Source organism: Lacerta agilis, chromosome 1 (genome assembly GCF_009819535.1).
Source record: "Lacerta agilis isolate rLacAgi1 chromosome 1, rLacAgi1.pri, whole genome shotgun sequence".
In the NCBI taxonomy this organism is placed as follows: Eukaryota; Metazoa; Chordata; class Lepidosauria; order Squamata; family Lacertidae; genus Lacerta; species Lacerta agilis.
The window spans coordinates 96,463,550-96,491,448 of NC_046312.1; the positions used below are offsets into that span (position 1 = coordinate 96,463,550).

At 38.6% G+C, this 27,899-nt stretch overlaps 1 protein-coding gene across 1 annotated transcript in view; it reads right to left on the reverse strand.

Moving 5' to 3' along the window:
* The window catches only part of LRP1B (LDL receptor related protein 1B), a 754,577-nt gene that overhangs the window by 109,375 nt on the left and 617,303 nt on the right, over window positions 1-27,899 (reverse strand). The window contains 9 exon segments of the mRNA XM_033164188.1: window positions 71-442; window positions 6,803-6,927; window positions 7,228-7,379; window positions 7,525-7,651; window positions 8,401-8,530; window positions 10,551-10,685; window positions 11,764-11,895; window positions 13,422-13,547; window positions 15,073-15,213. Coding sequence (XP_033020079.1) covers window positions 71-442; window positions 6,803-6,927; window positions 7,228-7,379; window positions 7,525-7,651; window positions 8,401-8,530; window positions 10,551-10,685; window positions 11,764-11,895; window positions 13,422-13,547; window positions 15,073-15,213 — 1,440 coding nt within the window.

Genomic DNA, 27,899 nt, shown 5'->3' on the forward strand with positions numbered 1-27,899 from the left:
ATGAGATGGTTGCACTTTGGGGGTAAAAATAACAAAAAAGACAAGTGGATTTAAAAACAATCATACTTACTTTCAACTACAACTTTTCTGCCAGACCAATCATCTTTAATAAGTTGTATGTTTCCAAAGTGTGCATCACTGAAGAAGATTCGGTTAGTACCTCTTCCTTTTTGGCTGTAGTCAAAAGTCAGTGCTATCACATTTTTGAAATATTCAGGATTTTCGTAAGGTTGTATTGGTGAATTTAAATTTGTTTCATCCGAAAGATGTATACTTTTAAATATTGTTCTTCCTGAATAAAGCAAATAGCCATCATGTCTCAGGCACGTAACTCCATCCTCGGCTAGGTAGCCATGTGCACAAGCACATGTTCTCTGCATATTTCCTCGAAAAAGGCAAAGTTGCTGACATCCACCATTGTTCTTGGCACAAATGTTGGTTCCTGCAGGGAAAACAATAAATATTCTGATTTTTATAACTTACCATATTGCATTGATTTTGATCGTGTTAATATCACACACCAGAAATGTTATTAATCCATGCATTTACAGTAATATAACTATTATGTAATTAAATCGAATGGCTCTTATACCACTAATGGAAGGAGAGGATTCCCCCCTCCCCCGATTTTCCCTTCCATTTGCAGCTCGCTTCATCCACCAAAATAAGCTATGGAGGGTTGAGGGAACCTCTAGAACAGTGGGAAAGGCAGAATCAAGAAAATGACCTCTCTACCTTTCTGCTGGAACTATTAATTACCACAGTCATTAATCAATGACTGAAAGAATTGTTGAGATTTCTGTACAACTGCTAAGGATTACCGTTATAGATATATATTGGCTATGAATGTTCAAATGTCTCATACAAGGTCATATTTTATTATTTTAGAGGTATTAGAAGAGATCTATGAAATATTAAGAAATGTTTATTTAAGCAAATGTACTTGGAAACAAGTCCTTTTAATTTCAATATAATTTAAAACCAAATACGTGTGTATAGGCCTGGTTTGTTTTTGGTTGTTTTTATAAACAAAAAACAAAACAAAACAAATTGAAACAGCCATGTTATTTTAAAGTATCTGTAAACAGTATAAAGCAATAGTTTATATGGAAATTCTTTATCTAGAAATACTTACCGGTAAGTATATATAAATATAATCAAAAGCACAGACTTTTGTTTTAAGTGGTCTGGTTGGTTATAAATGTTCATTGTAATATTTGTTAAATCAGGCAAAAATGAATGACTTAAGGACCAACTGTCAAAGTAACAACTTTTAAGTACCTCATGCTGGGAGTCCAACATGTTACTAACATAGTTGTCAAAACATATTTCAATTATTAATTTTAATTTGTACTTTTGATATTAGCACAGTTTCTAATTATGGCTTGGATCCTGAATTTGCTCCTGCTGCTGGGAGAATCTCACGAACGGTGTTTTTCTAATGGTATGCTCCCACTGGTGAATGAGGGGGTGATTTTGGTTGATTTCCCTATCCCTATACAGTCCCATCCATAAAAATTGGGTCCAGATGGTTGGAGGACCCCCTAGAACAACAGCAGGACTTCAGGGAGAAGGAATTTTACTAAGATTGCCTCATTCCCTTCTAACTCTGTGATTCCTTGTTGGATCTAAAATCTTCCATGAACAGGAGTCCTTCTGCCTGCAGAAGGCATACTTAACCCTGTATATTTAAATATTTGCTTTTCTGCATTCTTCCATAGACCAAAAAAAAAAAGTAATGAAAACATAATTTGATTACAAATTCAATCCTGATTCAAATGATTGAAGGAACTAATGTTCACTATTAACATTTTATGTGTCTCTGTGTGTATTTGACTGTTCACTGTTTTAAAGAAGTCTATCAATTATTGTTCATTCCAATAGAGACATTTGTTTACATGCAAACACATTCTAGTAATTTGGGTGCACTGCTAATGGGAGAGAAACCAAAGGCACAATTAACAGAGGTGCTCCCCACTGCTGATGTAACCTTTCCCCCCAACACAAAGCAGCTGTGCACTGGTAACACTAGACTTAGTTTTTATTTCAGTATCTCACACACCATAATCTGTTGCCATGTGGCCATAAAAATTGCCTGGCTTTTCCTTGCCTCTGTAACACAGCAGACTGATATGCAGAAATTAGTAGGTGAAGCTTTTCATGACACAAAAAGTACACATTACTAAATTGCTGCAAATCAAATAGCTGTTAAGGCCAACTACAGAACAGTTCAAAAGTTGACAGCTCTTGCCATGATATTTAACCTGATAATATCTTGTTCCTTGCTGGGAGCTTTTGCAACTGTTCTAGCATTAACATCTCCAAGTGAAATATGGGTTAGCTCCAGTGCCATGACCAGTGCTATTTTTCTAGGAAAAGAGGTGGCAGAACTCACCACGAACACCTCCTTTATAATGACAATGGCACCTGCCTGAGAGGTGCTGGAACAAAAGCCTGGGGTTTGCCTACAGTAAGTATCAGATGCCTGTGCAATATGGGGGAGCGAGGGATGTAAAAAAGGGTCATTACAACAAAACAAAGTGTATTTGTAGATTACACTACATGTCCCCAATATATCTAAGCACATGCGACATCTTTCCTTGCCAAGCAAGCAGATAATTGAACACAACCCAATGAGCCTCCATGTGCAAGTCTATGGATGTGTACAGTATATGCACAGAAAGGCCTTTTTCTTTGGGCAGAATCCAGCCATGTTAAGCACTTTGAACCCCACTGATTTAAATGGAAGTTTTAAATACAGCTTTAAAGCATTTGTAAGTTGGCCTGAATCATTCCTTCCTTTTCCGAATAGCAGCTCCCCTGCACCAAGAAGTTGCTCTCTTTCAGAAAACCCAGTGTGCAGTGAATCATGCAATGGTCATTTGCAAATTAAAATGTTATCTCAAAAATTGATATTTCTGTGGTCTCCTCTCCATCTCTGCAGTTAGCACAACAAATGCCACAAACAAGCTATGAGCTTCTAGTTACCTAGCATAACATATTCAACTTACGCTGATGTCAGTTACTAAGTTTATACTACTTATTATAGTATAGCAACCGAGAAACACTTAATTGTTTCTTTTAGATGGAAAGACTTATGCAATCATGCAAATAATATCAAATATTTTGGAGACATAATTTTACAATCATTAATGTTTTAGTAGGCTAGAAAGGTTAATATTTGCTGTGGAACTTAATCAGTAAACATATTTAAAAGTGTTACATATTTTGGATCATCTTTGATTGTTGTAATGCCTTTCTACTGTTGGTCTCCATTTGTCTCAAGAGACCACCGAGTGTGCCTGTGGAAGCTAAGTCAAAGTACTGTGTTAACAGCACCAACTGACCTCATAGGGGCACAAATACTGGCATTCCTGTTATATTTTTAGTTTCTTTACAACAACTTTACACACCCTGAGTGACCTTAATGGGACTCTGTGCAAATGAAAACCTGACTTTTGGCTTCAACTACTTTTCACTTCACTGATTTTTAAATGCCCTTTAAACCATGCATTCAATTAAGACCCACTATCTAAAAATGAAGTTAATGCTATCAGTATTTAGGATCTTGCTGACAATGAAGATGTGGGCATCTCTGCTAGAAGGTCACATTAGAGGGTCAGTACTTGTTAAAGGATAAAACAGGTGTTTTGTGAGCAATGAAATTATGCCTGTGCTTTCTCCCATCTTGAACGGTCATCATGATGCTAATGCATTACAGCTTTAGACCGGCGTTAATTACTTCTATCTTAATAAAACTTTTTTTAAAAAAAGTTGAAATGAGATAGAAAATATTTCAAAATATTTTCACGGGTTTTCCCTCTTTGTCTTCCTGACTCACTGACAGCCCCCCCCCCCCCGACATGTCGCCTGGTAAAATTTGAAAAGTGTATTAATATCATGCAGATTTGATTTTTTTTTCAAACTGCCAGCCATCGATTTCTAGCATGTTATTTCATTATTCTCCCTTTCCCCCATTATTATTTCATCTAGCGCAATCAAGTTGTAGACACAGGCACCATTCACCAGAATAAAACTGTTCAAAAAGAAGCATAAAGCCCCTAAACAGGCATTAAATCTTACTAATTCAGCTGGGAAATATAATTTTTAAGGCACAACACAGAAACACACAAATATTTTTATTTCTAAAGGTCACATGAACAGAAGTGGGCATCAACCATCTATCAAAACAATTAATAATAATAAACCTTCTAAAGTGCTAGCCATATTAGTTTGTTGTAGAAAACAATAGCAAATGATTGTGTGGCATATATAAAGACTAACAGATTTATTGCACTATTTTAGGATGTGAGCTGAGGACCGTGAAAGCTCATACCATGATAAATATGTAAGTCTTTAAGGAGGTACAAAGTTGTTAGTTATTTTTTTTAACTATCTACATTGGAAATTCAGGAACTTATTTAATAAACTGTCATATTGATGTCTCAGAATATCCTTTTATTTATGTGTATAATATTCCACACATTTTCATTGTTATTAAAAAATGTGACATCTCAAGAGGACGCAGTATATTGAGTCATTGCAGCTATAATTACCACGAGTAAACAAAGACAAGCAAGACCTTTTGTATCCCTGAAATTTTATGTGTATTGTGTGTGTATAAATGCGCAATTATAGTTCTCTGTTACCAGACCTAATAGGGAAAATGTATGTGTGTCCAACACAAAATCATCACATTTGTGTTCATCTATATTCTTGTAACATTAGAATAAAATATAATCACAATGGTTTTTATCCAACTGATGCCCTTACATGAGTGCAGGAACTTTTGACCCAGCCGGAAGCATCCATTAATGGAGAACAAGAGCAAGTGATTTTTAATTAATTCTCCCTCTACCCTGCAGCCCCCAGCATTTTCTTCAAATGTCCTGGGCAATTTCCCATCAACCCAGAACTGGTTTATTTTATAGGATTCATAAAATACCACAGCATTCATGATCTATCAACCAATATTAACAATATTAAAAGCCAAAAAATAAACTAAGCACTGCTGAATTCAGACCCACACACTTCCCAGCCATATGAGTCATAATATTTCACTCTATGACAGTAGCAAGTGTTACCTCTTTATTAGCAAGAACGTGGTCTGTACCAATTTGGCCGAGAATCAAGCCTAATGAGCACAGCAGCTCATCCCCAGTAGGTCTTGCCCCATGGCTCAGTGGCCAAGAATGTAAGTTCCTACCTCCCCACAGCTGTACAACTTCCCTCCTCTCCAGGGCTTTTTCCAAGCAATCAGATACTGTGCCTGTGTGAAGCCAACCTCTCCTCCACCCTTTTCATTCCTCTTCTGGTTCTGGGAGGCCAGCGGAGAGGGAAGCTTGTCATAGCAGGAGGGGGAGACATCTGTGACTCTTCACCAGCCTGACTTATCTTTGCCTCTTGGCATCCCTCCTCCCCTGTTTCGGCTTCTGCCTCTGATTCTGAACTTCTCTCTTCCATAGACTCTCCCAGCTTACTAAACCCTGTTACCTCAATAGGTTGTGACATCTCCTCTTCCCAGTCTTCTCCTTCTGACCACTCATTGTTGTCCCACCACCACTCCCTGGGGTTTCAGATCTCTTCCTTTGGTGGTTCTCCAGCTGGTTCTTCCCACCATTCCTCTACATCCAACTAATCCATGACATTATTCAGTTCATTAAAGACTATGTGCCCACGACAGCAACTCAGTCCTGAAAGTTCATCAGGCTGGAGGTGGGGCAGCACAGGTGAAACCAACCACCCTATAATAACAGACTAAGTCTCTCACCCCTCACAGTTCTTCCCCTGGAAACACCTCCATTATGAAGGCTCCTAGGGTTGGAGGGTGGAGCAAAGCAGGTGGAAATGTTCTTTCTTCACTGGAGATTCCTTGTCTAGAATTTCAGGTGCTTCCAATTCTAGGGTGAGACTAGTTTCAACCTGAGTGCATTCACCAACTTTATGATGGACTTGGGGATCATTTTCAGTTCATCTCTAGTTCTAAGCTGAATTTATCACTTAGTATGGGAAATGGGGTGCTCCTTGCATCCCGATATCCATTTAAGTAAGTCATGCCTTCTTGATCACAACAGTCAGGACTGGCCTAAGACATTTTGTTGCCCAAGGTGAATGATTTATTTATTTATAAAAAACATATATATGCCACTCTTTCATAAAAAATTGAAAACAAGAGCAGAAAACTTTTTTTTGTTGCTACGTAAATTCTAAAGAACTTATCTATAGAATATGGTTATAAAATGTCAATTTTATACTTTCTATCATACAAGAAACTTCATTCTGAGTGACTACATATTAAGTATTGAAAATATGTAACCTTTAGAAATTTCCTATATATTCTATATTTACTTACTTACATACTTACTATAATATATTTCACCATGTAGGTCAAAAGTAACATGGGACTCAATGTCATAGAAATGTGGCTCACTTTAATTCTAAACTTTGTTTCAAACATACTGTGGTAAAATCTAGTACATTTTAATTTCACATTGTTCATTTCTTTTCTATGATATTGGCCTGAATATTGTATAATCTTTACAATTACTTTCTCCTATTTTTCATTTCCTGAACTATATTTATAATTATTATGTAGGGGATTATCTTATTTAATCATCATTTAGAATATTGGTTTATTTAATATTTCAATAAAATACTTAAGTCTTCTATTTATGACTGCTAGTTAGCAATTTATGAAAACATTGGATTCCAAAAATACAGTGGCTATTTTGTTTCTCATGCAAAAAAAGGGGGGGAGGGAGAAGGGTACAATCAAACATTAAAGTGTTGAACAAAAGTTTACCTTTCTCACGTCCTCTATTGAAGACTTTCACTTCCTTCAAGTTTATTCCAAGACCTGTCCTCATGGATACTGCCTCTGTGGCATCATTTTTGTGGCCTCGTCTGATGGACCCATTTGCATGAGCTCTGCCAAAAAAATAAAAAAATGGAAATATCTGATCCACAAATCTCAACTAATTAAAATAAATTAAGTCATTAAAATGCAGGAGACATCTGGCCTAGCAGAAGGTGAAAAAGCATACTTTTGACTGTGATGTTGATATGGTTTAGCTTTGAATATCGAAAAGTGCCTTTTCTCTGGAAATTACATAGCTTTGAGAGATCCTTTCAGTGACCTTGCTAAAGAATGGCTAATCCTACAAGGGTGAAGCATCTGGCACAGAAATAACATTTTGAGACTCAAATACTTATGGAAAAATAAATTACCTGTCAGACCAGTAGATGTAAGCCCCGAAGACTGCGACTGAAAACATATCCACATTGCTTCCTGACAGCACAACCTCCCGATTCCTTCCACTCTCAAGGTCGATTCTTTCTATCTTGTCCATTCGAGCATCACACCAGTATAATTTATTTTCCTATGGATCAATTGAAAGGTAAGCTCCAAATACTTTTATCCTAGCTTTTATTAGGAAAATAAAATAATGAATGTTATGTAGCGTAAATGTTTTAGCATAGCATAGCATTAAATGGACTCTATTTAGAAGAAGGCACAAAACCAACCTCATGGTCTACAGAAATTCCATTAGGCCATGTAATTCCAGTGCCAACAAGAACCATCTTCTCTGATCCATCTAAACGTGCCTTGCCTATGCAGGGTGCCTGTCCCCATTCTGTCCAGAATAAATATCTATAACATGGGGAAAATAGGATAAAATCTTTGTTTATTGAAATTGATCACGGGGCTAGTTCTTGAGTACTATGAGCATTAGAGGGTTTGGGAAAGTTCTTATCACTTCCTGTTCACTGCATCTCTCACATATGTTTCTGAGAGTCAGAGGGTATAATGGATGAATGGTGTGGCATAGGGAATAAGGGGCTACTACAGGAGTTAAAAATTGGCAAAAAATCAGACAGAAGCACCTTGTGCAAGAATGATAAACTTAGTATATTAAGAGGTAGGTGTACAATATATTTTTTAATTAAAGGTTTTGTTTGCTAAGTTTGCTAACTTGCAATCCATTGCTTTGTTCACACACGCTTCTGTATTCACATATGTGCTCCATGAGATATGAAAATGAGTAAGAATTTTTGCTAGTACACACTCATTAATGCACCCATCCCTTAATGGCATCACATCATAGGACCACATACTGGATTCCCAGCATTGGCCCAAAGGGGACTATGAACTATGGCCCAAATCCAAATTATTAAACAGTTAGTTCTGCATACTTATGTAAGCTTTTGGCTTGTGCTTCTTGAACAGCTGTCCTTCGTTCCACATGGGAAACATCTCCATTACTGATTGGAGACTAAGGCTGAGAGAATTACATTTTGATAAGATTGCCAAAGAAATTGAGAGTTAAACTGGGAACATGAAAACTTAACCACTATTTCAATAATTTTCTTCAAATGCATGCATATAAATTTTCAAGTTACCCTTTTTCTGGGTGTACAGCTATAGACCTTGGCTGGTCCAGACCCTGAGAAATGACTACATATCGAAAAGATCCATTCAGCCTGGAAACTTCAATATAGTTGAAGCCATGATCTGTCCAATATATATTACCTGGAGTGGGGGGAAGCACCATTCAGTTATGGTGACATAAGCCTTTAAGAATGCTTATACTAACACAGCTATTAATGTAAGTTTTATGCCTGACTTACTACTTATTAACAAACAAATCAACAGTCATATCGTATTTGTAATGGTCAAATGAAATTATAGTATATTTGTTACAAATTCATACCTAACAATGCTAAGAGGATGTTTAAAATAAATCTTCAGGGAAAGGCCACAAGGAACAACAATCTACACCCCCCCCCCAAGTAAACAGAGTTCATCAGAACTTCTTACTGAGTTAATAAAACAAATACATCCAGAATAAAAACAAACAAAAATAATGTGGCTAGATCTAGACTGCCCACAAGTGGAGTAGAGATGTCCACTGCAGAAAGCGAGTCAATGTGATTTTCATAGATTCGTCGTTCCTCCAGCAGCCCACTTTGTCCCCTGAAAAGCTGCTCTGAAGGATTGAGCACTCTCTAGAACAGCATGGAAGGTAGTGTTGGAGACTGCAGGGGGAAGAAATATTATGGGTCTCTTACCCCACTTTCATTGGATTGATGCCTTTTTCATGAGTGGAAGGAGTCATAGAATCATGAAATTGTAGAGCTGGAAGGGACCCTGAGTCCTTCCAGTCCTATGCTTGCATCCACCCCACTGAATATTGAAAAGGAAACTGAAAGGTGCAAGCATAGCTAACCTACTATTTTCCCCTTGGTTACAAAGTAAACTTACGATTTGAAATCATGACTAGTATAATTGGTTGTTGTTTTAAAAAGCATTTGATAGCACTGAATGGAGTTATTTATATCAGATGTTAAATTTAGCTTTGGAGAGAAATTTATCAAATGGATTAAATGGATCTATCCCTGGCATTTGTTACAGTAGAAGGGATGAGCTCTGATACCCTCCATCTTTATAGAGGATGTGTCAGAGCTTCCCTATCTCTGTTAGTATTTGCTTTATCCAGTGGTTTTTTTCTAGGGTATGCATACCCCTAAAAAAATTGTGGATCTTAAATTTGGCCTCATTGAGGAGCCACAGACTATTAAGTTCTTTTCTTTTTTTTTGGAGGGGGCACCGATTCAGTACTTGAAGACATGGATAAATGCAAAATCATCATCACCATCATCTTATCAATAACTAATTGCTGTGGCAGAACAATCCAAACCATCAATGTGTGTGGATCAGATGGAAGTGCACCTCTACTGAGCTCTCCCACCTAAGCCAGTCTTCGGTCAGCCAACGACAATGGAGTGATCAGTGCAGCACTTTCCTGGGTGGGCAGTAGGATTCCCACCAACAGCAATGGGGTATTCTGTGGCAGGGAATGGGAGGTTCTAAGCTGGCCCAGGAGCTGTTGGTTCTTGAAATGGTTTCACTGCTATCACATGCAGCATCAGGTCAAATATGGGCTCCACTGCTTCATGAGCTATAGTTTGCCACAGCAATCTACCTTCCATCCCCTTTCTGCCAAGGCCACCAAACATAGCAGGGCTGTGGTGTCAGTGGTGGCCATGCTGCATTGTACAGTCTCATCAACCAAGATTGTGCTTAGTCATCCATTTAAATAACATGATAATACCAGATGACAGATAAATGGTAATAACATTTATTAATGGCAGCACATTAGCTACTGCCAACAGATGAAAACAATTAACCCACTCGTATGCATGAAAACACTGGATATAGTTTACATGGTGAATTTCACCAATGTGATTAAAAGAAAGAGAGAGAAATGATTGGTTCATACCAAAGAGCGTCTTTCTCTCTTCATTACTGGAATGACAAAGTGCAAACACGCTCTTGCTCTTCTCTTGTGCAATCTTATTAATCTACTTTTACTATCATTTGTGTCATATATATAAATTGCCACAGTACTATTCTATTTATTGTTCCTTGGGGGTGGGTGGGTGAAATGAGACTAATAATGTTTTTCATATGAAAGGCAATAAAAAAAGGAAAAGTCAAGCAAACCTAAATGAACCTAAATAAAGAATTAAAAATAAAGAACTGGTGTTACCCGCGATCCAATCCACTGCAATGCCTTCTACTCTTCCCAAACCATTTGTAATTATGTCTTCCTTCCATGTCTGGTCCCTTCTAGCTCTGCTTATTTTGTTGAACCCCATGTCTGTCCAGTAGATTGTATCATTTCCTATGAAAGAAATATTAAAAATTAGCAATTATCAAAAATACAACCTTAAATCTGTAATAAATGCCATCAATCAACTAAAAACAAGATCTTGTGGGACGGGCTCATTCTAATGGCGGCCCCCATCTTAGCACCTCAAGTGCATGGAAATGCCATTGATGAGAAACAGTGCCTCCATCTGGGGGATGTGTACATAGCTGCTGTGATTTATGTAACTGCAGGACTGGGGAGGGAAATGCTGGTACAAAGCTGTTAACTGCAGCCAGCTAATCTCCCCCAACAACTGCTCACATAAGCAGTGTACTTCATGAACAGTCTTATTGACAGAAGTGTGAATACACATGACAGTTTGCCTCTTCTGTGAGCAGGAAAAGAATAGGTTTCCATTTTTACTGTTCATAAAAGGTTGAACTATTTATCAAATGAGAAGCTATGATGTTGTATAAGTTTGGTCTTCTGACGTTTCAATGCTCATGCATTAATCAATGCTAATTGGCTACAGACACTTGTTTGCGAGTAAGACAGAACTCAACAGGTTTTACTTCTGATGCATATCATCATATTGACAGTTGCATTAATAGAAGCAGCAGGTACAAAAGGGCAGAGCTATCATTACCATGAGCAAGTCAAAATGTAGAGGTATCGGAATGTTTTACCTGAATTTTCAGGGGAGGCCCTTGAGGCGGGTAGGACAGGGGCATCCTCCAGGCAGTGTTGCCGTCATTGGGATTGGAGGCACTGGGTTGGTGGCATTCCACCCACAGAAATGGCAAACCTCCACCCGTACTCCCATGAGCCACCGCTGTATTAAGTTTTACACACACTTGCCTTCCCCTTGTTCCTTCTAACAGTAACATAAGCATTTGTCTTTCAAACGTTTAGTTAGTATGGACGTAATCTAGGGTGGCAAGTATAGATCAACTCTGATAAAAGGTTTCATGTTCAGTTGCATCAAAGATTCAGGACTTCTGCTCCCTCCTCAAACTCACAAGTCGCTTCCAAAAAGATTACGGTGACAATATTTTGTAACTGCTCAAGATGTTAAAATATGTGTAAAATAAAGATAAATATTTGTATTCACCTGCATGAAAATCTATACCCACAGCAAATGAGGCTCCTGATATAGGCATTAATGCCTCTGTCTTATCATTTGGATCAAGAGGAACTCCTCTGATTCCTTCATGAACAGAATACATCAGGAATGATTCTATGCCTAAAGAAAACACCACATGCACAGAAACAATAAATATAAAAACAATTATGAATATCAGCAACCAGGGTGGATGATGAGGACTTCAAGGGACATTGGAAGGGAAAGGGGAATCAACATCAAACCTCATTAATAGCCTGATAGCTGTTTTGGGATCTTATCTGATTAATGGTAGAACATATATTATAAATGGAACACAAAAGTTCATACTTGTATAAAAAATAAGCACCTAACGCTACAATTCTACTTCCATTTACCTAGGAATAAGTCTGAGGCAAATGGTTTACTTTGGAACCAATCTGGTGCTTCTCCCAGTATATTTGCACCATGCCCACCTCCCTGGCCCCCCAACTCTTCGCCTTCTCCCTCATGTTAAGTGACTGATTTGCTGGGAACCTAGCATAGGGGCTACACCCCAGCTGGTGAGCTACTTCTAAATAGCACTATAATTTAATTACTCCAGTCCCTTTGCAGTCATCGGAGAAAACTAGATCTGAGCAAAAAAAAAACCCAAGAAACACCATTTTTAAACAACATTTCTAAAATGTTAATTTCCACACACCCCTAAAGAAACCCCTATGGTGGCTGACATTTTCCCCATTTCAAGAGACCATTTCCACATGGCTTTAAACAGAAAACAGCAAGGTGGGAGGAATTTTACTCTTACTAAGCACTTGGGCAGAATATTGCCTTCACATTTCCCCTAATATCTGCAAATATTGAAAGGCTATATGGTTTCTTTTTAAAAATAAAATAAAACAAAAGCTTGATTTTCAAGGAAACTCCTGGAACATTGGATGGTTTGTGTGTAAAACGTCTACAAATATTGATTACTTTGAACTCATGGTTTTCAAACTTTCTAAACTCAGAGAACATCTCCCACATTAACTTTCTTGCCTTGTAGAGGATTATGTGAACCGAGAATGAATCAAACATTAAAGAGGAACATCAATAATAGCAGACAAGCTGTCTTTCAAGAAATCATGTCCTTTCTTATAAAGAAACCCTTAATAAGCTTCCAAGGAAACCTAGTGTTCCCAAGAACATAATTTAAAAGTGCTGTTTCAAGCAATTATTTCAGTGCATATGCACAACTTACTAACACACTGATATATTGCTGATGGAAAAGTTTGAAAACACACAAAGAGAGAGCGAAATCAACTGTTACAGTTTCTTTGGGCATTTTGCATATTTCCATATGTTTGTTAGAACAACATGTCAGAAGGCTCCGAAATCACTAATTCTGAAACTTCAAGAACAAGCTTTCTGTTATCAATATCAAAATTGGATAACAATTGGAATTACAACAAATCCCTGTATTAGTTAATTTTGTAAATTCTATAAAGTTAGTATAGGAAAACCTGTAATAGCAATAAACGTGCCAAAAATACACTCAGAAGGATCCAGAGCAACAATATTCATTTTATTTCCCAACTATGAAGCAGTAGGAAACCACTCCAGTGGTTTTTATTTATTTATTTCCTTTACTAAGCATTATTATTTTATTTTTGGTAATAGTGAAGCTGTACCTTGACATGACATACGGTTTTTCCGAAGGTTATAGCCTACTGTACACAAGCATGTCCGGGTTGATTCTGAGGTTGGTAAGCAAAGTTGGGAACATCCTCCATTACTGTGTTGACATGAATTGCTACCTATAATACAATGGAGTTGGGGAAAGGGATGAAATAGAAAACAATGTAACAATGTGTGGAATACAAATATGTAAAGGCTAAACTATATGTGACCTTAATTGCTTAATTCTGCCCTCAAGTATAGGTTCTGCCACAATACCAGAGTAAAAGCTTTGATCCAGATGGGTGCCCTAAAATTCAGGGCAGGGGGCACTTTAACCATTTGCCCCCACTGGAGTTCCAATCTAGGTTGGCTACCCACACCTACAGTTTGCATTGCAAAAACATTTTATTGTACCAGTCTGGAGCAGTTAAAGCACCTTATGCACCACCCTAGGATCTTGACCCAGACTGGGCCTCCAGCACTGGCAATTTGGGGGCCAGAGGAACACGCTTCGAAATAGACAAGTAGCACTATGCTTTTAGTCATGTAATGCTGACATGAATTTCAAACATATTTATATAGTATTTTAATTAAGGAGGGTCACATTTTTTGGGCAAATATTGCAGTGGCAAAATAATCATCAAACTGATTTAATTATGAAATTAAAGTTTTCTATTTTCAGTCAATCGTAATTGTATCTCAAATTAATGTACTTTTAAAGTCTTCAAATCATGAGGTTTTCAATATTTTACAGAGAAAAGTTATCAAAACCTTCTCTAATAAAATATTTGAATCACATTAGTATCTGCCAGCTGGTACAGCGTGAGCATAGTTGGTGAACCCACCCTCCAGTTACATACCAAACCTGACTAATGGCCTGAGGTTGTAGTTTTTGTTTCACCTTTGCCACATGATCTAGGGGAGAGGAACAATTCACAGACAAGGTGCTTGTAGTACATGAAATCCAGCTGGTGAATTAGGCAAAGAAGCAGTTGCAGTGTTAATAAGATGGGGAAAAAAGAGGAGCATCCTTAGACTTCACTACAAAATAAAGGAGTTGGGGTCCTTTAGACCTTCCATTCAAGAGCAGGAGGCTCAATGAAGAACAGACAGGAGTTCTTATTGAGGCCTTTCTGATTCACCCATCCCCAAAAAAACTAACTGCAGAATCTGCAGATAATTGATGCTAAATGAAGTTTTTGCTTTTATTAAACCCAAAGTTGATGTAAAGTTATGATGTTGTCTTTATTAAACCCAAGCAATGTGTGGTTCGCGTTACAAATACTAGTATGTAGATAGTTATATTCCATTTATTTGGTACTAATAGAACTGATCTATCATCGAGAGCAGATGCCCTAAGGTGAGCTTCCTTCAATGAAAGGACTTCTGCCATTCAATGGATGGGGATTTGATTCAGTGAAGAGGGGGCACAGTATCTATTGATTCTCCTGCACTCTCTGCCCCACCTCTTAGGCTGCTCCAGAGGGCTTCTGAACCCTTTGGAGAGAAAAAATTCAGGGGACACAAGGAAATAATAACAGGAAGGAATAACTGGTGAAAATAACTTCTTTGATTCTATTTGTGAGAGAAGAGTGGAGTTCTGCTCACAGATCACTGGAGCAAACCATTCAACTGATCACAATAATAGAAAATACAATTTACCTTGTTGTGCTGCTTTATCATACACCTTCATATGTACAACTCCTGCAGTTTTGTTTCGCAGAACTGTGGGGTTTCGTCCATCTTTCTTATTGCAGGTGCCCAGCTGGCCTAGGTTTTGGTCTGCCCACCATAGCTTCCGATCTGTAAATATAAAGATTATCATTAAGGAAAAACACTTCTTTACTAATATAACAACTTTCATATAAAAATAAGATTCCCATATGGTGTCTTAGTTATTTATTAAGCAAAAGGTTTTCAATGTATTATTTAATTTTAAAAAAATGCCTCTCTCTACACCTAAGCATTTTTAATGAACAATAAATAATAGCATGTGGGTAGTTGGATATATTTATTTGATATACCACCCTTCATCCGAAGATCACAAAGCAGTTTACAACATAAACACACCAAAATATGCACAAAACACATAGCCAAATAGCAAAAAAACACAAAAAAACACAATACCAGCTATCCAATGTATTAAAATAAGACCCATGAACAATGACAGTTCTATAACGTTAAACTACAGTGCTAAAAATGGCAAAGATTTGCCAAATACCTAAAGCCTCTTTTTATTACAATTTTCTGTCACCCTATTAATAATAATTAAGATAAATAACAATTAGAACGTAATATTGTTTAATTAAGAGCAATGCATGATGCTGTATGAGCTACACCACAGCTAGAAATACGAAGCAAAGTACCATACTTTAGAGTACCAGAAACAGTTTTGATGTTTTTTTGTTCACAATCAAAACTATTCCAGGAACTCAAAGGGACCAAATTAGTCTATTATGTCTAGAAGAAAGGCATTATATTATAACACTGGGTACCAGGCTCTCAGCACAAATGAAGGTTCATCTCCTAGCTCCAACACTAAAATATAGTCCCATATAGCCAACCCACCCAAAAAGCCCAAAAAGATGGGCTGGAGGAGACTCTTGAGAGTCCCATGGACTGCAAAAAGATCAAACATCCATCCTTAAAGAAATCACCCCTGAGTGCTCACTGGAAGGACAGATCCTGAAGTTGAGGCTCCAGTACTTTGGCCACCTCATGAGAAGAGAAGACTCCCTAGAAAAGACCCTGATGTTGGGAACGATGGAGGGCACAAGGAGAAGGGGATGACAGAGGATGAGATGGCTGGACAGTGTTCTTGAAGCGACTAGCATGAGTTTGGCCAAACTGCAGGAGGCAGTGAAGGATAGGCGTGCCTGGCGTGCTCTGGTCCATGGGGTCTCGAAGAGTCGGACACGACTGAACGACTGAATAACAACAACATATCCTGGTTATGTTTTGACTAAATCTTGTAAAGAGTATTATTGAAAGAGAAAGAATTGGGAGACTTAAACAAAATAAAGAACAAATAACACAGTAAGGAAAAGGAAAAGGAAAGCCGCAGTGAGGTGGTAGGAAGTCACAGGTGGGAAAAGATTTGTATGGGTAGCTGTATAATGTATTAATTTAAGGATTTATGTTGTAAGTAACTCAATAATATATGCAGATGTACAATCTATACTCAATAAAAAATTAAACTTAAAATAAAAAATAAAAGAATATGGTAAACAAAATATTGTCCCATCCTCTGTTGAAAATCATTGTAACTGGACAAGTGCGGCTCAAAAGCAGGTATATTATACAGAATCATCATGCAAGTTGCCTTTTAAAAACACAGAGCAGGCCAGCACTATCAATGGCTCCAGAACTATTTCCTAGGATTTATGAGACCAGTGCCAGCAACCTATGACAACTTGTGCTGATAAAATGGCTGGTAAGGGGAAAAGCAAGAAGGAGCAGAGATTTTAGAGGACACATCTATTCCTGTTGCTTTTTTTTTGTTTTTTTAAAGGGAAACTCTTTATTAAGACAAATGCCAGACAATAAAATAAGTTCATCACCAAAACTATGATACAGGCACCTACTTTCTCACCATGTATTTATTTATCTTACTAAATAATTTCTAACACTCCCTTCAATATCAGGTTTCCGGGCAGTTTACAAATAAAATGACAAAACTCTATCAAAATGCAACCAAATGCAGGTAAAAGCAGCATTTAAAAAATCCAGTGTAAAAGTCCTTTACAACACATACTTATACATACATACATACATACATACATACTCTTTAAGTAAGACCAATTGAGTTCTCTGGTAAATGTGCATAGGCTCACAGGCTAATTTCTTAGGACTTATTAAAAAGCCCAAACATTTTTAAAAGCCTAGGAGAATAAAAAAGTGTCCTGAACACAGGTGTGAAGGAAGTGGATTTTACTATCCTGTACTGACCGTGGGTCAATATTTGTAGGTATTGTTGCATAACTTACATGTATGTGGAAATACGTCTTTCTCATATGGACTGTTGCATCTTGTATGGGGGCACATATTTTTACATGTCTGTTTATTTGGGAGATTGTAATGTTAATGTGGACTTCCACCTTTGTAATGGGGCTTCCTTGTCATGTGACAAAGGTATTTCAGAGCAGAAGCAGTAAAGGAAGCAGTAAAGGAGTCTAGAAATGTTGTGAAATGCTGAAAAGCTGCAGAATCATTGAGCATGCTGAATCACTGTGACTCATCTTGAGGATGACTCATTCTCTGTATAAGTACTGTATTGTATCTGCTTGCAGGCAGACTCAGTGTGGAGCCTAGAGACAGTGTGTGTCTGCGTGGTGGAACCTGTGCTCTGTAAAGCTTGGGCTCAATGGAGACTGTTGATGCATGGGGCCTCTGTGTGACTCAGTAACTCTGTGTCTGCTCTGAAGCTAGTTTAATCTTCTGTTCACTGCTGTTATTTGCAAACAAGTTTATTTTAACTCAGTAAAGCTTTTATTATTTTACTGAAGAAGACTGCGTTATTGATTTCTGCTGCACGTCATTCCTTTCCCTCTCCTCTCCTCATACCTCATGCCCCACAAATCTCCTAGGGAAGGCTGGAGGAACCAGGAAGTATTTGCTTAAATAGTTCCTGGAAAAAAGTTCTTGCACTAACGGGATGACTTTGTTGGATAAAACCCATTGTTCTCTTAATGTGGTCTGCTTTATATAATAGTTTTATGTTCTGTTTTATGTAATTATTTTAGATTTTAGGTTTTTTAAAAATAATAATTGATTGTCATAAATTGCCTTAGAGATCATATGGTCAAAAAGTGGGATGTAATTAAATAATACATACATTAAATAAACATTAATAAAATAGGTAAAATGAATTAATATTTTCTCTTGCTGAAAAAAGCTCATTATTTTCAATCTGAAAACACAGGATCATCAGTATGTTATTGAAGGGTCCACACAGGAATTCTAAATATGAATAATAATCAACTGACAGCTGTGAAAAAGGCAAATTCCATACTTGGGATCATTAGTAAAGGAAGTGAAAATAAAACTATATCACAATGCAATTATACAAGTCTATGGTGCAACTGCACTTGGAATAATCTGTAGCTACAGTTCTGGTCATCTCACATCAAAAAGGATATTCTTGGGTTGGAAAAGATTCTGAAAAGGGCAATGAAAACATTCAAGGGGATGGAACAATTCTCCTGTGAGAAAAGATTGCAGCATGAATGGCTTTTCAGTTTAGAAGGTAAGAGGTGACATGACAGAAGTTTATAAAATGATGCATGGCATGGAGAAAGTGGATACAGAATTCCCCCCTCCCTCTCTCATGACATTAGAACTCGTGTGAAGCTGTATGTTGGAAGATCCCGTTCTTCAGCACACAGAACATAGCTAAACTCATAGCAGGGAGTGACAGCCACCAGTTTGGATGGGTTTCTAAGAAAGGTTAGACAAATTCACTGAAGGTATTTTTATCAGTAGCTAGTACCATAACTATGCTGTGCTGCCATGGTCAGAGGCAATATGCTTCTGAATATCACTTGCTGTAAACCACAGGAGGGGAGAGTGTTCTTGTGCTCAGGTCCTGCTTGTGGGTTTCACACAGGCATCTGGTTGGCTGTGTGCCCCTTACAAGGCCTGCCCCACCCCATACCTCTCATTGCTCAGAACCATTGCAAGTGGAGTCCCCCACTGCTCTCCCCAGCAAGCACATCTTACCACCCTTAAGGAAAGGCAACCCCCCCCATTAAAACACACACACATTAAAAAGCAGTTAAAACAACTTAAAACATTTTAAATGATTAGGGCAAGGCCACCCCCAGGGAATATGATACTATGGGGGCAGCCCTTGCCCTTGCCTCCCTCCAAAGCCATTCCCCCGAAAAGGAAGACCTCGTCAGCCCAGGTCTTGCTATAGCCCCACTCCCCTGGCACATTGAGTCAATATGGGCTCTCAACCAGTCAGTCTGTAGGGGGTGGGGCAGGCGTCCCTCTGCTGGCCAAAGGTGCAAAGTGGCAGGCTTCCTGAAGAGGAAGCAGTTGGGTCTCCTAAAGTCTTATTAAGATGCTGCCTCTTGACATACCTGCTTAAGTGTTGTGTAATGAGGCAACAAACACATGTTATTAATAACAAATAGCAAAGTCATTTGTTAGCACAAGTCCTAGTTATTAGAAGACCAGCTCCTTTCTTTATTGTTTGCTGAATTGCCTGACAGCCAATAAGCTCTTATCACTAATTAACATTGCAAAAATATGCTCTCAGAATACCAGGTCAGTGCCTTCACCCAGGACTACCTAGTGATATGCTAATGTCCTCAAGGGGTTAGAGTCCTGTTTCATCATAAAATAGGTCAGCTTTCCACAGAGAACAACAAAAGTCTAAACAGTTCCCTAATTCCACTGAGCTGCTTGCTTTTAATTAATTTACAACTCAATAGCCCAACAACCTACAATACTCAGTCTCCTTTCTCCAGGCTCCCACACAAAACACACACCCTCGCCCAAGGTTTCATCTCCTCCCTACTCCCCACTTTTGTGCTTTTATTGAATCAACCAAGAAACAAAGTAATTTCTGGGGCTGAACCAAAGTTCACAAATAAGAACCTTAGGCTCATATTTTAGGAGGGGCCAAAAACCACTCTCCTGAAAACAGGTATGACTTTAAGGGTTAAAATAATTTTTAAAAAATTTCAGGGCACTTATCCTTGGTGGTGGTGGTGTGATCCTTCTCATTCCCTCACCCTTTCTTTATGCTAGCTCTGCCAACCATGAGCTTCTCTCGGCAGCCAAATCTGCCCCTCCCCTCCAAATGACCAGTTGTAGTACAACTCAAGGACATTATGGGGCCATCAATGGCACCCACCCACTCCCATTAAAGCCAATTCCCTTTTAGTACCTCTTCAATTGCATTTTAAACTTAGAAGACACTATATTGCAATAGTGCAATAAAGTGGGCTGGTGATCACATATACCTGTATATCTGATATTTTGTAAATATCTACATATAATTAATTTACTTTTAAAAATACTCTTGAAGCAAATATGCAAACTGAAAATCAAAGCAGCTAAGATTAATGGAACAATTTTGTCTACTCAGCAATGTCTCCCACTGCATTCGTGGAAGGGGTGGCCTTTTGATCCAACAGACATGTCTACTGATGAAAGGGGAGGGGAGTATTATCATTTTGTCTTTCCCCCTCCTCTATGTCACCCTCTTATGCAGAATCACCCAATTATTTGACATTGGTTTTCAGGGGGATGCAGGGTTGAGGGGGAATCAGTAAAATATGCCTCCCCTCTTTTTCTGTCAGAGTAGGCATCCATTGGATCAAAGGCCCTTGTGTGAGCATAAGGGCATCAACTGGATCCCAGTCATTGAGTTCAATGGGGGTTATCACCTGGCAAGTAGGTATAGGGTTGGAGCCCAAATATATAATATATATATAAATAACCAATGGCACAGACTTGTTCTTTTCTTACTCATAATGTATAGAAATTCAAAGTGTTTATTAGGAATCTATACAGATGCTTTGTGCATACATTGTGAATGCCTCACTGAACGACAGTAATAACTAATGCATTTTTTCTAACACTTTAAACAAATCTACAGGTTAATTAAGTCCAAATGTGATGGTATCCACTTCCTGTGCAATATGATAAATTTATAAACTGATAATGGCATCTCCTAAACTAATGATTCTGTGAAAAGATTGTTCTATACACATTATTATTGTAAATGTTTCTAAAGAGGTACAATGAATGTGTTTATTTACAGCCAATGGCATGGACATAAGATGGGGACAGCAACAGCATTAAATAAAACAATGGATCTATGAAAGAGCATTTCTCATTATGGACCAGATCATCAAGCCTAGCCCAGTTCTGTTAGATGGATACAGAGCAACAACATGCAAATAGATAAAAAGTTAGGCAACACTATCCTTCTCTGGTACTAACGACAAATTGTATTCACTATAACAAACACTTTCGCCCTTCCTACGTTATTCATGATTGATCAAAACTCACAGTACTGTATATATATTTTTTGCATGCCTAGGCTACCCATGTATAAACGCTGTAACGGGAACCCAACAATCCATGCAATGCAATGCAATGCAATGCAATGGATACTATGGTCAGTATCATTGCTAGATATTAGCAATACCCTTTACTGTTCTAGCATTGCAAAAGTGAGGCAATCAGGAGTCAGACTCTGCTGACGTCAATCATACAAAGAAGTGTTCAAATAGTAGCTCTCTATGCAATTAATAAGTGGAATATTCACAGTACCGTTCAACTAATGGACCTAACAAAATTCTTGCTCCTTGTCAAGTCCTATACCAGGTAACTCCGCAAATGGGAGCTTCCCTGTGCCATCTGAGCAACACGTGTACTTCAGTTCAGCATACCCCAAAGGAACATGTAATGGTGAGGCTCTTCTGCCTATTGCGCTACTAATTAAGATGCTATTTGCGTAAATAGTAAATAGTCTCTAGTCCACCTACCTCTCCTGCTAATTCCAATCATGTAATTAGACAATCCTGTTATCTTTGTTCTCAGATCACAGAATCATTTTTTCACAACAGACATTAGAATTAGAAGACAATTCAGCACAGGGTTATCTCATCACTAGCCCTTAGAGTATTGGCCTTCTTTGCAGTCTCCTGCACCTATACAATTAAAAAAAATTCAAAAAATCAAAACAGAATTCTCAAAAATAGCCACATGCTGTTATCTTGTTTTCATCTTTGCAGTGACAATGGCTAAAATCCTTCTTAGGCTGCATAAATCCCATTAAAATCTAACTGTGAGCCAATGCCATTTCCTTTGTACAACTATTTTTTAATTACAATAGAAGTTGTAATTTCATCATATTGGGGAAAACCATTAATAAATTTGACTAAGCTCAGGAACTAAAAGTTCCAGTCACACAAAGGCTATACAATAAACTACATTTTGAGGAACCAGGAAGGCTTGACATTTCAATGTTTGCAAGTAAAGAAATAAAAGAGCCTAGTTATTCAAAAGGAGATTTTCTATGCTCACCTGCCAAATACATAACCTTAAGCTAAAGAGCAATGTTTGTTCCCATTCAGTTGGAACAGAGAAAACACAGCAGAACACAGTTTAAGTTCCATCTATTATATACAGACAGCAATCGTGCTATGTAAACAGAAAACTTGTATACTTTTTAAGTGTCCTTCACACATTCTTAAGCACTTACATTTGTTTTCACTTAAATAGTTTATTAACTGCATAATATTAAAGTGTATCAATATTAGAATAGACAGATCAAATTAAAATACCTACCTGTGCTATTCGCATACTATTTTATTTTAATATTTTAAGTATTACGTAAGTTTTACATTACATTTAAAAATATGTAATCAATTTATGCCAACAGTGTTTTCCAGTGGCTAATTATAAACTTATTACCGTAGTTGGTTTATAATGATATACCGATATGTGTGTGTGTGTGTGTGTGTGTGTGTCTGTGTGTGTGAGAGAGAGCGCACACACACAAATGCACACACACACACACACATATATACAGTAACACTTCTGTACTTAGTGATACATGTTTTCTTTCAAGAGTTGAAACAATACTGTGAATACAGATTTTGATGGGGTATTTATTTTCATTAATGATGGTTTAAATCCTTAAGAGATGACAACCATATACTCTACTTAAAACTGGACAAATTGCCCAGATATATTTCATATATTACTGCTAATGTGCTTAATAATATTGTGGCAGTTAGAAAATGTAGGTGTACAGTGGTACCTCCGGTTGCGGACAGGATCCCGAGGTCTCCGCAACCGGAGGAACCGCTTCTGTGCAAATACACACGGCGGTAGAGCACTTCTGCGCATGTGCGCACGGCAAAAACCCGGTAATATAGTTCTGGGTTTGCTGCTTACATATCCCGAAGTTTATGTAAGCAGAGAGACACGTAAGTGGACGTATGACTGTATATATTTAACATTTGTTATAGCGAAAATTGCCTGTCATTATAACCAATTCAAGACTCCTTGAATTGCTAAAGAGTACTGTCCCCAGTGCAGCACAAGGTGGTGGAAGGGCTCTCGGGATGTTACAGAGAGCACTGGCCCCACCTGACCAGCAGCACCTCCTCTGGCAGCGGAGGGAGCAGCGAGGCTTCCAGCAGGGAGGGGCATGGGTCTCGAGGGAGGGAGAGTCGGGGCGCTGAGGATGCCAGAGAGACCCTGCACTCCTCTAGCCCCAAGGACGATGAAGGGGGCACACAATTTCCGTCACCCCAAAGGCATCGAGGGGTGAAACGAAAAGATGGAGGTGGGATTTTTGTATACCGAAACTCTTTCATTGATGTCAGGGGCCATTCCCGGATTCTGCCGAAACTTGATACAGACATGAACTTTTTAGCTCTGGACTGTACATAGTTTGCACAATACAACTTTTAAAGGAAAACTCAGAGTTTTGCCTGCTTACTCATGAGCAACTAACCGAGGCCCTTACAAGTACATAGATGGATATCTGTTTAGGGGAAGTCTAATATAATATAATATAATATAATATAATATAATATAATATAAGCATCAGTTAATTTAAAATGTAAGCTTTCTACATTTCTATACTGTGTGAAATAAGTAAAACACTTCAGGTATTCAAAGTATTTGTCATTTGTTTGCCTCTGTATTAAATAAAAATGTATGCTATTATAGTAGTTACAGTCTTAATTATTGGTTATCAAATCCTATGACAATTTTGCTAGGATGCATGCATATCCTGGTGCATATACAAAACAAACATGAAGAATTGGAAGGGAACTTTTTGCGTTCGGCCATGGTTATCACAGAAAATGAGATGGAGGAAAACAGGGGACTTTCCATTAAATCATCATTAAAATCAGCACGGTACACAATGAATATGAACAATTTTACATTAAATAAGAGTATATAAAAGTGCACAGCTGATATGTGCATTTCAGAAAGTTTGGCTACTGGAACAATACTTAATTCTAATTTGCACGGTCAGTATCATATTTTATCAATTATGTACCTAGTTTATTTGTTCAAGTATATTATATTTATCACTTAACTAACAAAGCCTGTTTGACATATTTACATTACGTTTAGTCACAAGTGGGATGGGCTCAAACAAGACTAAAGAACATCTCCAAAGACGACCCCTCTGCCCCTTGCAAATCCACTGTGACCTGCATTGATTTTGCACACCTCACAATGACTCACTGTTCACCAAATGTAGGTTGTCTAAGAAAATCCAAATCAATGGCTAAATCAAGATGCCTTTCTAATGAAGAAGGGTGTTGGTTCTCAACTTTATTGCTACTAGCTAAAAAATGCAATATGTCTGAAGTGGAGCTTTTTTTAGGAGGGGTGTGTGGAACTGAAGGGAATTGCCCCAGGACTCACATATGAGAGGGGCACATCCACACTGGCCTTGCAGCTCTGTTGCCCAGACTTAGGAAAAACAGAGAGTGAATAATTCTATCTCCACACATTGCTAATTTCACCAACTTGGTTGGGGGGGGGTCCTTCGTCTCTGCATACAGAGGCCATCTGCTATCCTGCCCTGTCCCCACACCGGCCCTGCATGCAAAAGTGATGCTGCTGCCAGGAGACTAGATCTGCAATGCTGCCCCTCCCCATGGCAACTCCTGATCACTCATAACAGGTAAAGTGAGGCAAGCCATGCTAATTGTTCTTCAGTGGTGATATATTTGTGAGAAGAAAAATCCCTTGCAGATAGCGCTAGCCCCCATCTTTCTCCAGGAAAGCTAACTGGGAAGAGGAGTTTGATTCAGGCAAAGGGTGCATGAGGGGAGGCTGTTCTCCTTACAAAAAAAAATGGGCAGCAGGATGCACAATAATTTTAAGGGCTAAGTGAGCACTTCTGAATATGTAGATGCAGTTTCACCATTTTACTTAGTAAGCAACAGAAACGGTAGCTATTGAAACAGCTATTGGGAGAATATGAATTTAATTAGCTGCTTAGACTTAGTTGAGCCATTAATTCGCCCAGCACAGTGCTGCCCTATTCTATCTGGCAACTACGTTTCTGGCATGCAGTCCTCCTACCATTTGTGCTTTTTTAACTGGTGATGCTGACTATGGAACCTGAGACCATTCCCCCTGCACAGACACCATCGGAGTACCCATCACAATTTGCAGGGCCAGCGCCAAACATCAAGGGGTCTTCAGCACAATCCAGGGATCCCCAGCCACCACCAATCCTACTTCTTACAGCAGCAGGGCTGTCTATCCTCCTGCTCATCCCTCCTCTATATTACTTTAAAAAACAAAACAAACACACATTCTTCACCAACAGCTCGCTAGGCACTTGGTCTCTCAACAAGAGCCAAAGGAACTTCCCTTCTCATAGAGCCAGGCATCGTGAATTGCTGCAGAATTGTTTTTTAAAACTTAAAAAATACCCTAAGTTTTAAAAGCATTTCCAGCTCCCATGACAAGTAATAATCATTATTAATTTAAAATAGTTCAGTTTTTGATCCTGCCTCTTTGGCAATGCCAACGTCAGGCTCATATGTGCCCGTAGTGCTAGCAAACCAAATGGGTCTGGTAGTGGTGCAGCCAGAGTCTGGTAGCTGGCATCAGCAGCGCTGCCTGTTTGAGTTGTCTGCTCCCCCAAAATTAAAACACAGCCTCACTGATGCAGGCAGAAGAAACTAAACACAGCAACAACAGACTCTCCCCTACCACTACCACCACCACCTCTGAGGCTGGCAAAGTTAGCAGTTGGAGTAAGTAACAGAGCACAGTCTGGAATCACTGAGCTGGCAACAGATCGCAGTTTGGCAACCCTGATTAAAACCAAATACCCAAACTCTGAACATTTCTAGTTTCACATTTTTAACTAACTTTAAAAAAATAGTGATTTGGTTTTACTGCCCTGTCTGTCAGCTCCAGTCAGGAAAGCACAATCCATTGCACTTGAGATTAACAAGTATATCCTCACGATCCCTTACACATTACAGGATCACTTACACTATGTTGTGGTGAGATCACCTCATTGTACATTTTCCTAATCCTATCAGTGGCTTCCAATAAGCTACATTAGAGCTGGGAAAATGTACTATGTGGTGACCTCATGATACAGGGTCCTTCATAATGGTACAATGGAGGACATGACATGGCTATGTCATTTTCAGTTGCAGCGCTGTTTTGAGCATAATGAGGAGAGTTGCCTTGTGGGTACAGGGAAGGATTTAGTCCAGGCTTCCTCAACATTGGCCCTCCATATGTTTTTGGCCTACAATTCCCATGATCCCTAGCTAGCAGGACCAGTGGTCAGGGATGATGGGAATTGTAGTCTCAAAACATCTGGAGGGCCGAGGTTGAGGAAGCCTGATTTAGTCTAAGCAGCATTCTGCAGTTCCTCAAACTCCATGAATAACAGAAATACAAAAGGTAAACTTGGCACAGACCTCTAACTTTGTATGAATAAATCTCACAAGGCAGATTGGTTTCATCAGTGGATCACTGCAATGTCACACAAAACCACACATAGTTATTCTTAATAAGAGTAATGGATCCTTTCCTGTTGTTGTTGTTTTTTTAAAAAAATCAGCTCCAATACTGCTGGTCATTGTCAATTCCAGATACTACAGAGTAGGGTTAAAATAACATGTGATTATTCCTCAGAAGCACCACTTTTACTGGCCAAACCACCACAAATTATACATACTTAGTTACTAATTGCTATAAATAATTGTATGGGTCTTCGCATTAGATACAAATGCCCAAGCTACAAAACCTTATGTTTAAAAATTATGTCAGTTTGACCCTCCTTTACTGTATCTGCAGCTATGACACCTAGTTATGGCCTAACCAGTCCAATTAAATGACCACCCCTGACTCGTTTATTTCTACTCCCAAAGTGCAGAACAGGCAATGAGGCGAACCACTGCCACACCTGACACCAGCATGCCCCCAAACACTACTTGGTACCAACACAGCAGCCAGCTATCCTGCATTCTCCTACAGAAGATGAGGTAGGACAATGTTCATAACATCCCTGTCACAGCCGCACACGCAGAGTCCTTGGATTCAGAGTCCCTAAAAAGCAGCAGCTCTTAGGAAATGGACCTACTCCCTGGTCCATCCAACAAAGACGCACCAGCACCAGATCCCTCACCAAGCCCTGCAAATCCTAAGGATTTACCTTTAACTACAGAAATCAAGGTGTGGGCTACCGCTCTTCTGAGGTTTAAGAAAGGTCTGCAGCACCTCCAGTGACCAGCAGCAATTTATCATGTGGCCACACCAGCTAAAGGCATGGTTACTAAAAAGGGTGCCACATCGCCAGGATTTGTAATGAGCATTTGAAATTCATTTGAAGCATACCATGGTGCTATAGTCTCCTCCTTAAAAACAACCCCCCCAAAAAAACTTGTTATTACTTGTTTAAAAATTTGTGTGGTGGGGTGTCTGTCTTTCTGGGGCTGGATCTACACTTACCATTTAAA